Here is a 17,182-nt window from a genome sequence, read left to right on the forward strand (position 1 = left end):
AAAGATCGGCCTAACAAGCTTGTTTTAGTGATCCTTCTTAAGAAAAATACTTTGGTAACCTAAAAAAAAAAGTGGGGGTGGGGGTGGGGGTATGTGATATACTTCTATACAAAAAATAAAGTAGAAGTCCTCTTATATCACCCCATTCAATTTTTTAAAAATTTGAGCTTAGACTATTTCTGTGGCATATTGCGATAACACCTTATTTCTTCAGTCAAAAATTTCAGCTTAGCTCATCCCTAAATTGCACACATAAAATAGGATCCACAAAACAACTGCTCACTTGCACATCTGTTCATATCTGGCGCTCGGTGTCCATAGTATCCTGATGGGCAGGAATGCAGGCACTCTCCATACTGACGCATCCCTTCTCTTCGAAGAAAGAAGAACAACTTCTGCTGACATCGGCTACATCCATTGTCCTTTGAACAAGACAAACAACCCTTGCAAATGGGATTTGATACATAACTAGCTGTAAAAGAAACAAACACAAAACATGTTAAATATGAATATGATCAGACTTCTGGTCAATACATATTGAGAGGGAAAATAATTCTTATCCTTCTACTCTAATGACATAGAAGTATTCAACAAAATATACCAAAAAAGAAAGGTGAATACCCAACCCAGCTTACAAACAAAGAGCAAAGTAGAGGCAGATTTGAAGCCCAAACTGAAACTAAATGGCTCTTGGGAATGTTTGGACCAGACAGGGGCAGACCTTATGGCAGAATTCTGATCCAGGCCAAGACATATGCATGTAAAGAACAGAAACTAGCTCCCTTCATGTAGACAGGAGTTGTAAAGGCTGTTCTGCCTATGAAATAAGTACTAAAACACCATCACCACCATCCAAACCAGCCGGAGAAGAAGATTACAATCCTGGATTGGGGGTGTGGTGGGAGTGAGTCCAGAAGAAGAGAAACATACCCGTGAGGAATAAGACCCCTGAGCCCGTAATACATTCAAGCATAGGATCCAAATTCAAATGATCAATATTGGAAGATGTCAAGAAATTAGCATAAAAACTTATCAAGACCCAAGAAAACCCACAAGGAATAAAATAAGAGACTACACTCTAGAAATTTTCTACAATTTTGAGACCTGTAACTTTCATCGACTACCACCTTAACAGCAAATATGAACAGGTCACACAAGGAAGCAAACCTCCAAAAGGAAGAGTCATCTGTTTCAGGAAAAGGCAGAATTTACAACTGAAGAACCAGAAATAAGAGAACTACTGGAAAAAGCCTTTTAAATGAGTATATTTAGGCTATATGGAAAGATAAAGGAAGGACTAGAAATCACCTGGAGAGAAGCAAGAATGTATAAAAATGTACAAGTGAGAAATTAAAATTCTAAAAATGAAAAAAATTTCTATGGACAAATTGAATAATAGACTAAATACTGCTGAAGAGAATGAGGTAGCTGTAAATCAAATTTAAAGAACTACAGCATAAAAAAGATTAAAAAATGAAAACATTATAAGGGTAAGAACCATGTAAGAAAAAAGTGAAAAAGTTCCAATATGTGATTAATAGGGATTCCAGAAGGAGAGAATACAGAGAATGAGTATATAACATTCAGAAAGATGATGGAAAATTAGTTTCCAGAATTAAAGAATGATGAGTTCTTAGATGAAAAACAAATCTCCATCTAGACACAGCATATTTAAAATAAAGTACAAAGCCAAACCAGAGAGAAACAGTAGACTACCTGCAAAGAATAAAAACTTAACTGACAGCAGATTTTTCATCAGAAATAATAAGTGCTAGATGGTGGAATACTATCTTCAACACACTGAGGGAAAATAATTATTAAACTATAATTCTACAAACAGTTAAGTTACAGTTGAGGAATAAGAAAAAAAATTTTTAGGCAAACTTAAGGAAAGGAACTTAGCAAAACATTCACAAAAACAATTAGTAAACTGTATATTGTAGGAAAAAAATGAAACCCAAAAGGAAGTAGAATGCAATAAGCATTTATCAAACCAACTGATAAATATGATGGTATATCGGTAAGAGTATAGTTTTTTAAAACAAAAATGATTTAATGTTTAGGGTAAAAAAATCAATAAATACTTAATACTCAACAGCAATAATATGGAAGAGTGTGGGGAAGCCAAACATAAATCATTTAAATTTCTATATGAATGAGGAGAACCAAGATAGATTAAGGGTTTCTAAGTTAAATATACTTGCTAAAATAAAACTTGAAGATACCCTCTGCAAAAACAGTGAAAGAATATATAACTTCTAAATCAGTGGCAGCTTCCAACAGATAGAATAAATATATAAAATATGAATAGGAGGAAATGCCCCAAATGTCCATGAACAGGAACATGGATAAATAATTTGTTACATATTCATACTATGAATCTACCTGGGAAGCAGATGTGGTTCAAATGATCGGGCTCCCGACTACCATATAGGAGGTCCAAGGGCCTCCTGGTGAAAGCGTGCTGGACCACATGGAGTGCTGGCCTGCACAGAGCTGGCACAACAAGATGATGCAATAAAGGAGAGACAGAGGAGGGATGATGGGAGATGCAGCAAACCAGGGAGCTGAGGTGGCTCAAGTGACTGAGCACCTCTCTCCTACATGAAAGGTCCCAGGATCATTTCCCAGTGCCTCCTTAAAAAAAATGAGAAGAGAAGACAAGCAGACACAGAGAGTGCACGGCGAATGGACACAGAGTACAGACAGTGAGTGCAAAAACACAGCAGGGGTCGGGGTGATAAATAAATATATCTTTTTAAAAAATCTGACTACCTTATATACACAACATGAATGAAACTAATAACATTATGTAGAGCAAAAGAAGTCAGCGACACACACACAAAGAATATTTGCTGTATAATGCCATGTATATTAAAAGAGTATTTGCTGTATAATGCCGTGTATATTAAAATCAAAGACAGTTACGTCTATCTACAGTGAGAGACTGCTTCCTTGTGTGACTTGTTCATTTTTGTTGTTAAGGTGGAATTCCATTCCTAGATGCCTTTGAGTGGTGGAGAGACTGATTGGAAAGGGGCACAGTGGAATTTTTTTGGAGGGTGATGAAAATGTTCTATATCTTGACTGGATGCTGATTATACAGTGCATACATGTGCAAATCTCTTCTAACTATACACTTAGGATCTGAGTGTTTTTTTACTATATGTAAATTATACATCAATTTAAAAAGAAAAAAATGACTAGGAAGCTTATATACTAACTTTAGGGTAATATGGTTTCTTATATTACAGGTCTTTTAAAGAGTCTATAAATTACATTGTATATTCACATATTTGATATTCTTCCATTTTTAGGTTATTTTTAACACAGAAATAAACCTGTAGATGGTGGTGGGGAAGAAGGAGAGAAAGAGTTGCAATATCATCTAAAAATCAAGATGTAAACCTCATGAAAAAGTTCACTACATCTAGTGGTGAAAAGGGTAATTAAAAAGAAATGGAATACTCTTTCTAGACTTCCTGGTATAAAAATTTTAAAATATTATCATCTGAAATCCTAATATAAATTCTAAAATATTAAAAATTCATGTAACTTTTAGCTACCACTATACCAAGCAAGGTCATAAATATAACAAGATACATGAGGTCATAGTGACTTAATTTTATTGGGTTAGTCCAAAAAGGTAAAAAAGAAGAGGGAAGGCATAGAAATCTCATCAATCACTGAACCCTTTCACTTTGAGACTATATCCCGTTTGCCCTATATATAATATTTATTGCACATAAAACCAATATCTAGCAATATTGAGACAAGCAGCTATTCAATAAAGTACATTGTACACCACACCATTCTTTCACTTATTGATTCAACATCCAATATATTTATAGCCCCTTGTAGTGAATCTATATAAGTTTTAGTACTACAAGATGCTTTCCCTTTCCTTAGGCTCCCACAGCCCTGATTTAGCCTTATAGTTCCCCTCTTCCAGAAAGATCCAAAACCAAGGGTTTAAACTACCTTCTAGAAGAAGAGGCTGAGGAAAAACCAAGGCACTTCAAGATCAGGAATCAAGGTCAAAATAGCTCTTTGAATTGGCCATTAAGGTCCACTTTTTCCCACCTAATTCAGGACCTTCTTCTATCACTTTCATCAGCACATTCCATCTGTTTTACAGACACTCTTCACTTTCAAACCTATATATGCTTTCCAATTTTAAAAGCACACTTTTGTCCAACCCAAATCAATTCAGATGAAAAACCACTTCCTCAGATATAATTACTAGTAAAATTTTGGCAAACAGCTTTCCATATATCTCTTTCTATATGTATATATGCAATATATAATTTATATTTTTCATTAACATGATCATTCTTTAGGCTGTATCATCACTAGCTTAATTTCAATCAAGTTGTGCCCATCTTTCCATAGCAAGGAACCAGACCAATATCACTATCACACTTCTTGGAAGGGTCTGTTATCCCTGCTGCCTTTATTTACCATGACCCATCCATTCGGTTATTTCTAACACTCCTTTTATGGGAACCACTACCAGTTTTCCAATCACCAATTCAAGGTCCCAGGCTCAATTTCTGGTCCTCACAAGTCCTGCAGGGTGGGTCACTACTGAAAGTGTTTCTCCTCTGGCTGTCACAACTATGTCACCTCCTACAGTCTTAATACCAACACTCCCTCTGGTGATTTCCACTAATCTTCCAATATCGGGCGCTTGTTTCTCCTACTTGGACAGTTCTGGTCCCCTGACATCAAGCCCACCTCTTTCTACTTCACTCTACATTCTATAGTCAGATCTATTTTCCTCCTTTTAACTCATGGTATTTCTGCTACACCTTATTCTGACTAGATCATTATGATTTATAACGTACTTTCACAGAACTGACAGAAAACAAATCTAAACTATTTACAATTTTTCCAGCTGCCTTCTGAAGAGATTTCATCCTGGTATTACTACTGGTGACACGAGTAGGGCAAAAAAAGTGAGCATGAAAATTTAGGAAACTTGAGGCACAGCTCAACTCCATGTATGAAAGGGATAAAGATTCAGGCTGGAGTGGGTAGGGTACAGAGAGCTAGAGGAGGAGAACAGAAGAGGCCATATGAGGAAATGCCTATAGCGAGGCAGGACGAGATCAGGAAAAGTTTAACTTCCAGGGACCTCCCACAAACATAACCCACTTAAAGCATAAAGACCTCTGGCATGATATTTTGGAGAAGCAATTAAAAACTGTTTTGCATAAGGGATGGCCCTTAAATTTGAGTTACCAGGAGGCTAAGGCAAAAGCAAGGATTGCTGGCTAGAGCAGCACCAAAAGAGCTCCACGCTGCTGAGTTCTCTGGAGCATAGCTGAGAGTAGTTCTTTGGCTATTTTCTGCTCTTGAATTTAACTGAAGATTCGAAAAGGAATATCAAGATTACCCAAACTTCAAATTTAGCTCTGTAAATGCGGAGAGAATTTGGAAGGTTTACATACATAGCAAGAAGGCTTAAGGAGAATACTCCCTGTGCCACAGGCAACACAAACTAAAGCTGAGTCTACACTTACCCTCCATTCAAAAGTTAAACCAAGAGCTCTTTAGCACCATAAATCTCACTCCATAGAAAGAGGTATGGAGGGGGAGAATTATAGAACAAAGAGAATCAATATAAATTAAAGTCTGTTTGTTTCATTTTGTTTTTATGTATCAAAAGCCAACTTTCATCTTGACCTCAAAGATTTCAGAGTAAACAAATTGTGCCCTACATGTTTTTTAGAAAAGCTATTCTTAACAGCACTAAAAGCATTGCTGTATATACTTGAACCTTGACTAACTTAAACAATGAAAATGAATTAGGGAATACTCACTTACCTGAGTCCATATCTTAGATATCTTTATAGCCCTATACATGAGGAATTCTCTTAAAATAAAAATGATGCAAGCCACACCAAACTTAAGTGCTCTCTCTTCCCTTCCCCCATTCTTCTTCAGTCATTAACAGTGTTCCTCAATGCCGAGGGACAAGGGGAACATAATTTTTGCAATTTGAAGCTTCATACTCCAAACCTCAAACAGATTTCTCATTTTAATTAACCGTTGTCCAGTGTCAGCTATCCTAGTGGTCTCCTCTATGTTGTAAATCAGTCGTTTAGCAATTCAACAAGAACTGCTCAGTCTGTCACACGGTGACTATACCAACCTGTATGTCTAAAGCCAGGCAAAAGACTATAAATATGACTAGAGCAATTTATTCTGTCACTATCCTAATAAGTCAAATGGCTCTGCCTATTGCTGCGAGATTTAATTCAAGTGTGCAGGTGAATAAACAGATCTTAATTCCTAGCTTTGATGACCATGTTTATTTGCTCTCTCTGTAAACTTCAACTTTTTCAACCCTGAAGCCTGCTGAGATCCAGAGCCTCACCATTCCAACCAAAACACTTTTTAAAATCTAGGATCTACCCAAAACTCTAAAGACAAAATATATCACATAAAATATTAAAAATCATCAAAAAGGTAATAGACAGTGATTTTAGCACAAATGTACATACATCTCTGTCACAATGAAAGGAATATATGGCTTTAGAGAACAAGGAGAACCATAAGGTAGAAAAGCAAGTAATGGCCTCTACATCTATAATCACTAACAATTATATCAAGAGACAAAAACTCACCATAAGTAGAACTCTACTCTTAATTGAAGTAGTGTTAATGTCCCTCTTAAACTGTAAAACATTTGGACTTTTTATGCATCCTGGTATTTTTAATTTGATCCTTTGTTAAAGCAAATCCAGTTATTCACATTTTATCCCATAGAGCATGTTACGAAGGTGGTGAATACCCATCTGTTTCTAATACACTCATGACACTTTTTTAAAGTGCTCCCCTGTTTCTGGATTTAGTCCTTGCCAAATAAAAAGAAACTTAAATTCCTTCTTGGTGAAGGCATCCACTCCAGAAAAAGTATACGGTTTCCAATTCTGAAGACAATAGGACTGAACAATGGGCTATCGACATCTCAGCCTCACTTCACGGGTTAAATAATGTTAAATGTTAAAGTTCAACAATTTTTAAATGAACAATTATTAATACTATTAATGTCAACAATCAAGCTTAAAATAAAATTGAGACTTTCTCTCTCTTCCCTAACCCTGAGTTCAACACACATTAAACACATGCACACACACACACACACACACACACACACCTATCTTGGCACCAATAACAGGGACCATGCACATCAAGTCCTATACAAACATAGTTGGGTGCTAGAACCTGACAATACTGAGATAAAAATCCTGTATAGCTATGTATGGCAAGGGAAGCAAAGAGATTGAGAGGTGATGAGTTTGCTTGTTTTTTATTTTATTATTATTGGAATAATGAAAATGCTCTAAAAATGATTGAAGTGATGAATGCACAGCTATGTGATCATACTGAATACCATTGATTGTACACTTTGGGTGGATTGATGCTTCATTAATAAGCATCAATAAAATTGATTGGTTAAAAAAATGCTGTAATTATGTATACTACCAAGTCCCAAACATAGTTAAGCAATCAACATCATCATGAATTAACGAACCACACAGATTTGACTAAAATGAGACATGCCTGTCTAGGATGCTTTGCTTGGCTTACATAAAATATCTTCATAAAATATGTAATCTTGTATTTGATGTGAAGCAAAACTTTAATACTCTCAATTTTCACCATTACAATCATTACATTGTACATCCTAGACAGAAAATAAATGTTAAAATTAACAATACCAATAAAGCACAGACAGATAAATTTCTAAATGACCACTAAAGTTTTAGAGGTTAAATTAACTTAAGATGCATTTAACTTTAAAAAATAACTTCTAAGCATAATAACTAAGGGCAAAAATTGTATCAAATTCCATGGATTTTTAAAGTTCCAGAAATATAACATTTTTTCAGAATCTCTTTTAGATTTTTGCCATGAGCTGTTTAACAGAGAACAATATTTTAGGCAAAAGGCTTTAACTTCCCAAAGAAGGACTAGATATGAGTACTTGATTGCACTAAAATGTTACTATTTGATATGCAATACCATTTTATTCATAAAAAATGTCAATTAGGAATGAAATACAGGACATTCATAGACATATTCCTTGGGAAAACATACTTCTAAAAATGTATAAGTCCCCAAAATATGGAAATCATCTCTAGAAATGAATATTCTTAATGACATCAGGATTAAAGGTTTTTAGATTATTTTTCTTCTCCATCAAAATATGTATCATACGGTATACTGAAAACGATAAGGAGACTTTAACATACAGAGGGAGGGGTGGTGTATGGCAACCCTGTATTTTATGCATGATTTTCTGTAAACCCACAACTTCTCTAAGAAAAAAAAAAATCACTTGAAAAAAAAATACGGACAGATAAAGTAGCAGATTTATTGGCACATATAAAATGCTAAGAGAAACTTCCACAATTATGACCCCCTAATTATTCTCCAATGCCAGCACTGCTTGAGCCACAATCCTCATAAGTTGGCCCCTCATAGGTGTATTTACAATCACAGTTAACTATGGCCATAGTTTGGTTCACTAGACAGGATATATTCTATTAACATATACCATAGGGAAGCAGAATGTATTACGTGTCATGCCTTCTCCAAGTCTGACTTAACTAAAATGCCACAGGGGAGCTCAGAATAGTCAATAACTACAGGTCAAGGAAAGACAAACCAAGATACAATTGCAAAATAAATGTAGATGGAATCTTACATGGCTCTGCTTGAGGGCACAAAAGATGTGTCCAGAACATGAAAAACTCACCCTTCTAACTTAACAAGTTACAGACATCACTAGCATTCAAGACAACGCCAAAGCCGGAGGAGATTTAGATGATATACACACGCCCCCCCACCCCCAAAAAAATACCTGTAGTTGTCAAAGGAAAATAACTTTGGTTCAGCACATTTTGCCTTGAGATAAGGCAGTATCTCTTCAACATATTTCACCCAAAACATAGGCAGCTGAAGACGATGTGGGTTGTACATCTGATGGTGGGAGCCAAAGGTTTCCCAAAGAAGCTTCTGAAAGCACTTCAACAGCCACATGAGATACCTTGACTGCCTTTTTATTAAGCACCCATCAGGTCCTGATCCTCCAAATCAGAGGGAGAGACTCAAGGAAAGTTCAAACTCGCTCTTCAACATGTCAGTTCTATGTGCTGATCAACTGAAAGTATACGCCAAAGTGAGAGTCTCAAGTAGAAGAGAAGAATTCAAATGAAATAAATTACATTTAGAAATACTCCAAACATGTATTTCCAGTCATTAATGCTCTAATAAAAAGACAAGATGCACACAAAAGTAGCTATGTATACTGATAAGGAATTAAATCATAAACCCTCAAATTAGACATGTAATTCCCTAAAAATGATAGAATTAGTATTTTCCATAGTCATCCCTCACTTTGGAAAGTCAAGCCCTGCATTACTACTTATTCCCCCACAAATTCTTTAATGCAAATCTCAATGCATATCCCTACACTAGATATTAATTCCATCTGGTAATGATAAAAATGTACAATTAAGGATCAGAATGCATCCATCACAAAACTATGCTATTAAAGAAGGTGAAATATGCCACCCAGGTCATAAACTCTTTGGTGTCTACAACTGCTAATACCAGTAACAAATTAGTTGATAAAGTCATTGAAAACACAAAATAGCTAGGGACTGACAAGTTTTCTGAAGATGCGATATTTTAAAACAACAAAAGGAGCTAAGTTCTTCTATTAAATAAGCCATCTGCTTGAATTTGTGAGAAAAAAATACTACTCCATTAAACTGTTCCAATGCCAAAAGAAAAGAAAGCTTAAAATTAAATGTGTGCAATCCTATAAGTCATGGCTAGAATCTGCTTTTGTTAAAGTACATATTACTCATGCCAAGTGCTGGCTTGCGCTTTCACAACCTACTTAAAAGATCTTGACAGACCTTGGTTGTAATGGTAACTACAACGTGAGCAGATCTAAATATATACATTTATGAAGATTGTGAAACCACCACTCTGACATGGTTCCATGTTTATACAAGGAGATAATCCAATTTTTTAAATAGAAAAAAAAGAGCAAATTGCTCACAGAGCCGAATTTAATTCCCTCAAATACTTAAATACTTCTTATATGAACACTATTTCAAAACAGTTTTACATACTTCCTAAGTACTGAAACATAAGTGCTGTGGTATTGACCTATCAAACTGCCTGCAGGAAAAATTCTCCCCTTTGTTAAAAGGGTGGTAGTGGTGGTGGGGTATATTCAAGTATATTCCTACACATACAAGTTATTTAACTACCCCTCCTACTCCACCTGCTCCCTAGAATAGGAACTAGTTGTTAACGCCTTTTTACATTACTACCTTAGTTTCAAAACAATAAATGGAAAGTAAACTGGATAGCTTATTTGGTGTCATAAACACAGCCTTCAAGAAGAATTACTAACCGAATTAAAGATTCCATGTGTGTTTGATGTGGAAACTTCCTTGGGCCATACCACTGTTTTAAAATTGGGAATGAAATGTTGACTACATTATCGTGAGGAAAGGTTTCTTCAAAGAAAGATAATAAAAATTATTTTTTTTAAAAGTTGCCTAAATACAAGACACTAACAAATTCTTAGGCTGACAAACATTGTTATGCAATAATTATTCTGGAATATATTATAATGCAAAAAAAGTGAACATTCCATTAACTTTGGTATTCATAATTATTGGTAAAGTATGTGTTAACCAAAGTCAGAATAATGCACTACTCAATCTCCAGGCTTATATAGGCTTTAGTTCTCAATAATTTTTAAGTCAGTAGTCTATATTTGACATTTATAAACTTTGACATGCTTTGTTGCTTTGCTAACTTTACAGCAATTCATAGCATAGGCCCTGTCTGAAATCTGCTTACTTATCATGCTCTAAGTTCTGTAAATTCAGAAAAAAAGAAATTAGCAAGAGGAAACTTTAAGAAAGCTTTCCAAGATCATACAGTTTGCTAGTAACAAATTTGAATCCATCTCTGACTTTAAATTCATGCTTTTTATTTCCCCATTAAGTGATATATGTATGTACAGCACCTAGGGGGAAAAAATGCATGATTAAAACTCTAAGAACTTTCCTTCAAATAAAGCCATGCCCTTTAATTTGCTTTCTGACCCTTTCCTCTGGTTTTAATGACCACAAAATAATCAAACTTCCTTTTGATGATTAGTCACTCAGAATACTATACTAATTCAATCCTAGTATAACTAGTACTATGTAATTCCTATAAACCAACAAAGTAAGATGTCACCTGCAAAACACTTCAAAATAAAACCGCTGATACTTGAAAAAAGATAGCAGGGGAATCTGAGTTACAGGTTTCCTCTGGCCAAGGTTAAAAAGAAGTGTTCATAATCATAAATGTGAAGTCTTTAACTGGACATACAGGAAAACTTTTTAAACTTTTAAAATAGGGATCTCTATTTGACAAGTTCAAAGAAGAAAAAAAATCACCCTCAAACCATGCAATTTCCTGCAAATGGGTCACTCTTCTGTCTTTGAAGACAAATCCTGTCCTGGTGAAAGAGCCTTTGAAGTAACACAGCAAGCATACCTAGGTAATTATAAAGCCTCAGCACGCCATTCAAATGATCAAAACTAGACTTTAAAGATGCACTAAAGAAAAGAGGTGGAATGATGGACGGATGGACCAATGGACTGACACAAAAAGAAAAACCTCTGTTCTGAGCAGATTTGGAGAGGAATTTGCTACTGTGTCAAGATCATGATTCTCCTCCACTTACTCCAAGCATGATAGGCCAAAAGGAACCTGCTGATATATTAATGGAAAACCATAAGTAGTGTTTGTTCATTCTCAAAAAAGGTGCAAAACTGAATGCAAACTTATCAGAATTGCAGCTATACCAATGCTAATATGCATAAAATGAATTATTCGGTTAAGATTCACAAAAACTTGCTCTTTCAGATGGGCAAAGCAAAAACTCATTTCCCTAAAAGAAAACAAATGTGAATAATAGATTTAGTTTATATATGGAGAGATATAAAATTTAAATGTATGTGTGGGCTATTTTAAAGTTAAGTAAGTATAGAACAAAAGGTCTTTTGAGATAAAATTATTCAATACAGAATTTGTTTAAGTCAGTTACCCAACTTTACTTAACTCTAGAATCCTAGTTAATAAGGAGGCTGAAACATGTCAGGAGAAAGAATGGTAGTGAGAATGAAGCTAGAGGCAGAAGGAAATGAGACAAAGGTGGGTATAAAAAAACAGTCTTATGGAAGAGAGTGCAGTGCATCCTAGTACCCTAGGCTACAAATTTTCAGCACTTTCTAAAACATCAGAAAGGTATCTAGGCCTTCCTATGTCTGTGTGATGCTTCCTCCAAGGGGTTTGCAATATCAGTCACCCAGATCCTTGGAATTATTTACCAACCACACTGACAAAGAAGATTAAATAGAAAACAAAAAGAAAATTTCTGAGAAATATACCAAAATACATGTACATAACACAGGTAATACATAACACATTATAAGAAAATAAAAGCGTATGATAAAATCTAATTCTGCAAAAATACTGAACATTGATTAAGATAGGCTATGAGACCTTGGGCAACTTACTTAACAGCTCTATGTGTCCCAGTTTTACAGATTAGAAAGCCTCAGCAAGCCATCCTGAAATGTACTCAGAGTGTGAAACTGGGGTCAAATTAAATGAGATGTTATTCATAAGCATTTAGCACAATATCTAATACCTAACCAACTCCAAAATGTTAGTTATTGTTACTGCAGTGACTATTATCAATGAGCCTCAACAATGGTGCTAAGGCTCTAGGAATTCTCTGATTTAAGAATTGTATCCTTCAAGGGAGACAAGCAAATACAATTCAATGACAAGTGCCATAACAAAAGTGCTGTATGAAATTTTTGGTAACTTTTCCTGTTGATATAATTTCAGACTCCAGAAAATTTGCAAGATTATTATAAAGGACAAAGTCAAGAGAAAGCCACTGGAAGAAGCCGACAGTGAGTGGAAACCAGAAGAGCAGACACAAGAGGTTGTAAATTTGCAAACCACACAAATCTGGCATAGATCAGCATCTAATAAGTCTTGCCACATTGGATCAGACTCACAATCCTTCCTGTCCAGGATTCTGATAATGGCACCAAGGGACATGCTGTGAGAAGAATGGCTGTTCTTTGATGTCAACCTCAAAGGTTAGGAGTGTACCCAAAACATCCTAGTTCCCTGTAATAACCCATTATGGATCTGTCATCTACAAATTTAGTTAAACCGTTCTTTAGATTATTTATATTTTCCACGTACTTCCTCTTAGAGTAATGGGTTCCATAAGTTTATGATTGGTTGGGTAAGGTGATATTTTCAAGTCCCATAACTCACCAAATCCTAGAAAAAAGTGATAATGTCATTAATACTATTCATATTATCCATGAGGTCAAAAATCTTGCCATTCTCCTTATGGCGCTTGTCTTTCTGTATTGACTCCTGTTGTTTTTATTTCTCCCTCATAAGGCAAGCACTTTCCAACCTGATCATTTTAGACTCCTTCTTGTATCTTCTCTAGTTCCATTGTGGGGGGGAAGGGGGTGTGTGAAGGGTGGAGTCACACACCTTATTACAAGGTATTCTAGGAGCAGATATACTACTAATTTGTTCAAAGATTAGAGAACATTCTCCACATGACTTAGAAATTCCTTTCCTGAAGACCCAAGACCTCAGACAAAATCCTCAGGGATCCTGTGATCCCTCATCTTTGCTAGTTACTGGAAACTTAACTTCCCATACTTATAATCTGCTTTACTTCTTTCTTTTTTGTTTGTACCTTGATCTTTACACTTGCCTACCATTGAGAATATAATTTCATCAGCCTGTAGCTGTCACTGCTCACACAGGTAAGCTCCAGAGCTTGTCCTACAATTTCCTCCCACTGGGTTGGCCTTCCACCATCTGGCAGAGATGAGTACTATGACACGAAAATGGGACCTGCACACTTTCAAAAAGTAAATACCTTAAGTCTACATTGTGTGTCTTAGCTTCCTAGGGTTGCCATGACCAAGTACCACAGGCTGGATGACTTAAAACAACAGAAACTTTATTTCTCACAGTTCTGGAGGCTAGAAGTCTCAAATCAATGTGTTGGCAGGACCTTGGGCAAGAAACGATTCGACACCCCTCTTCTCCTGACTTCTGGTGGAGGCTAGAATGCCTTGACATTCCTTGGTTTACCACACAACTCAGCCTCAGCCTCCATCCCCATGGGGCCATTCTTCTCTCTGTGCCTCTTCTCCCTTCTTATAAGGATACCAGTCATACTGCACTAAAGGCCCACCCTACTCAGTATGATCTCGTTTTAGTTTGTTTAATTCCATCTATAATGACCATATTTTGAAACAAGGTCACATTTTGAACTACTCGGAATTAGGACTTTATATTTTGGGGGGACAAATTTCAACTCATAACACTGAGCATCAATTTTAAAATGCCCAGTTTGCTCAATATTCTCTTTGCAGAAAAGTAACCCTATTACACCTGTGATTCCTAAACCTAAGTTTATTAACCATAATAGAAGCAGCATAAGGACACCCTCCAACTCTATGACATTGTATATTGGGACATAGTTACATCACCTTCTTGTGATACACACATACAAACATTTAAATTAAAATATTCAATATAAATATAGTCAGGGATAACTAGCCTTAGGAAAAGAGACATTATTACTCTCCCCTGTAGGCTACTTCGATGTGTACAATGCTACCCTTTGTTTCATGTTCTAATAATTAGTCAAGAAAAAAAAAAAGAGGAATTAACAAGAGCTATCTTGAGGCCCAATTCTTGGCCCTATGGTATAGTTCCCATGGGAGCCCAGAAGAACTTGAACCATGAATAAAAATAAGATACCAATTATCAGCACCTATCATAACTTTTGAAGGTGGGGATGCAGAGAAAGGAAAGATACTCTTTTAGAGAAACGCATGCTCCCAATTTCTACCACCCACTTGGGTGCTAGAGTAGAACTAGAGCAGAAATTGAGAGAGTGAGATAATCATGAATGATTTGAAGTGGTCCTTATCCTATGACTGAAATCTGGGGAAGCGGTGAAGGATGGATACAGAAATCTCCAGAAGAACCCAGGAGCAAGGGTAGATGGGTTTTATATCCTTTTTCATTCCAGAAACCTAGGGAAAATCAGCACTGCAGAGTGCTTGGTACCCAGTGAGATGGATATAGATAAAAAATGGGCATAGGGCTCACATAGAAAGACAGACCTGAGACTAAGCATGCACTCCCTAAATCTTTCTCAGTCCCCATGACTCAAATATTCCATATACCTCTGTGCAGGAAGCACAATGAAGCTGCGTAAGTGAGTCAGACAACTCACCTCCATGGGGACTGCCACAGGGAAGGGCAAAGTGACCTCTAACAAGAGCCTGTGAGTGAACTGCCAAAGTCAAGACCAGAACCTCAACCAGACCTCAGGAAGAACCACAAAGCCTACCAAGGCCAAGGGACAGCTCAGTCAGCACAGGGCACTCTCCATAGGCTGACCACATCAAGAGAATAGTCCCCAAGTTACTCCAGCCATCATGAGCACTTCAAAGCTGAGGTCTGACACAGAGAAATTAAGAAAATTACATTTCTACATGTGTCTCTAAATTTTAAACCAGCCATACTTGTAAGTGAAATAATTCAAAATCAAAATTGAAATGAAGTGATTAATAAATTAAAAGGCCTGCAGTAGTAATCATGATTACTGTTAAAGAAATAAAAGCATAGACAGGGAAGAACAAGGGAATGGGACTCTGGAGAGGGGGTTATGTGGAAGCCGAGAAGCGCTGATGGGCCAGAGGCTATGTGAGGCTATAAACACATGAAAATAGTTGTCTTATTAAAACAAATACAATTTTTACAAGAAAAAGCAGGATAATTTTTTTTCAACAGTGAGCTTGGACTTCTTATTAAACTTAACCATCACATTTAACTCTAGCCCCACCACCCTGCCAAAATAAACAATGCAATTTATTTTTAATGATGTACTAAAACCCTTAAGTACAAAGACAACAAAATTTTGGAAGGGGAAAAGTTAATGCTTTGTGACAACTAAGTTAGCAGATCCTAGAAAGCTAACCTACCAGTGAAAACAACCAATCAAGAGTAACCCGAAATTTTTAAGTTTCAGAAATTGACACCAAATGCCTTTGGAAGTGGCATGGAGTTGGGACTAAAACCAGGAGCAATGGTTAAAATTCTGTTTAAGACATGGTTTGTCTTCCAGATCTTCTCCCACATAAAGCCAGATGACCTTCACTCTATAATACCTGAAGAAGGCTTAAAGCTTCATTTCCGAAAAGAGTAAAATAGAGATTCTCTGGACAGAGGACATCAGGCACAGAAGATGGTTGTGGAATACTGAAAACAGGAGAGATGAAGTAGAAGTTTGCCTACTGAAGGTTGACACCCTTGGACTTATGGGGCTCCAAGTTGTCTTCCAGGAGCAGGGCAACCAAAGGTCTCCAGGAAGAGGAGCAAAAAGTGACTTCTCTTGGATAGTGGGCTCAAGGGGGGGAAATGAATGCAAAGATACCAACAAGAGGGCTTTTCCAAGTAAATGGCCCAGATGTATCACACAGTTACCATGTCCCACTTCTTTAAACATAGCTCCCAATGAGTTTACTAGCACCCTCCTCTTAAGAAATATTACCAGACATTTAATTAAAGCATCTAATATGAGAGACAGAGACTAAACTTAAGTAGAAAAAAGGAAATTGGCTAAAAGAAGAAAATATACCAAGAAGAACTTTAAAAACAGAATAGTGTTTTTGGAGAGATAAAACCATGAAATAAGAACAGGAAAGTATAAAAAAGGAATATTCAAAAACCAAAATTAGCTTACGGAAATTTAAAATGGTAGTCAAAATAAAACTCAGAAAAGTTGAAAGATAAAGGTCAAGAAATATTTCAAAGTAGAGAAAAAAATGGAAAACGAGAGAAAAAGCAGAAATGTTAAGAGCCACTTCAAAAGTTTCAACCTCTGAATAAAAGGAGTTAGAAAAGGAGAGAAAATAGAAAATGAAGAGAAAGCAATCACTAACAAAATAATTCAAGAAAATTCACCAAAACCAAAATTTAAGTTTCCAAACTGGAAATACACCAACACGCACAGAGTAGC

At 36.1% G+C, this 17,182-nt stretch overlaps 1 protein-coding gene across 5 annotated transcripts in view; it reads right to left on the bottom strand.

The window, feature by feature from the left end:
• RSPO2 (R-spondin 2) overlaps positions 1-17,182 on the bottom strand; it is a 148,619-nt gene that overhangs the window by 79,739 nt on the left and 51,698 nt on the right. For 4 of the 5 annotated variants that reach the window (XM_004457533.4, XM_004457534.4, XM_058275911.2 and 1 more), the window contains one exon: positions 284-472. In XM_004457533.4, coding sequence (XP_004457590.1) covers positions 284-472 — 189 coding nt within the window. Of the gene's footprint in view, positions 1-283; positions 473-5,829; positions 6,266-17,182 lie in introns of those variants that run through there. The other variant, XM_058275912.2, reaches the window with a different exon arrangement.

The sequence above is a fragment of the Dasypus novemcinctus genome, chromosome 14, assembly GCF_030445035.2.
Source record: "Dasypus novemcinctus isolate mDasNov1 chromosome 14, mDasNov1.1.hap2, whole genome shotgun sequence".
NCBI lineage: Eukaryota > Metazoa > Chordata > Mammalia > Cingulata > Dasypodidae > Dasypus > Dasypus novemcinctus.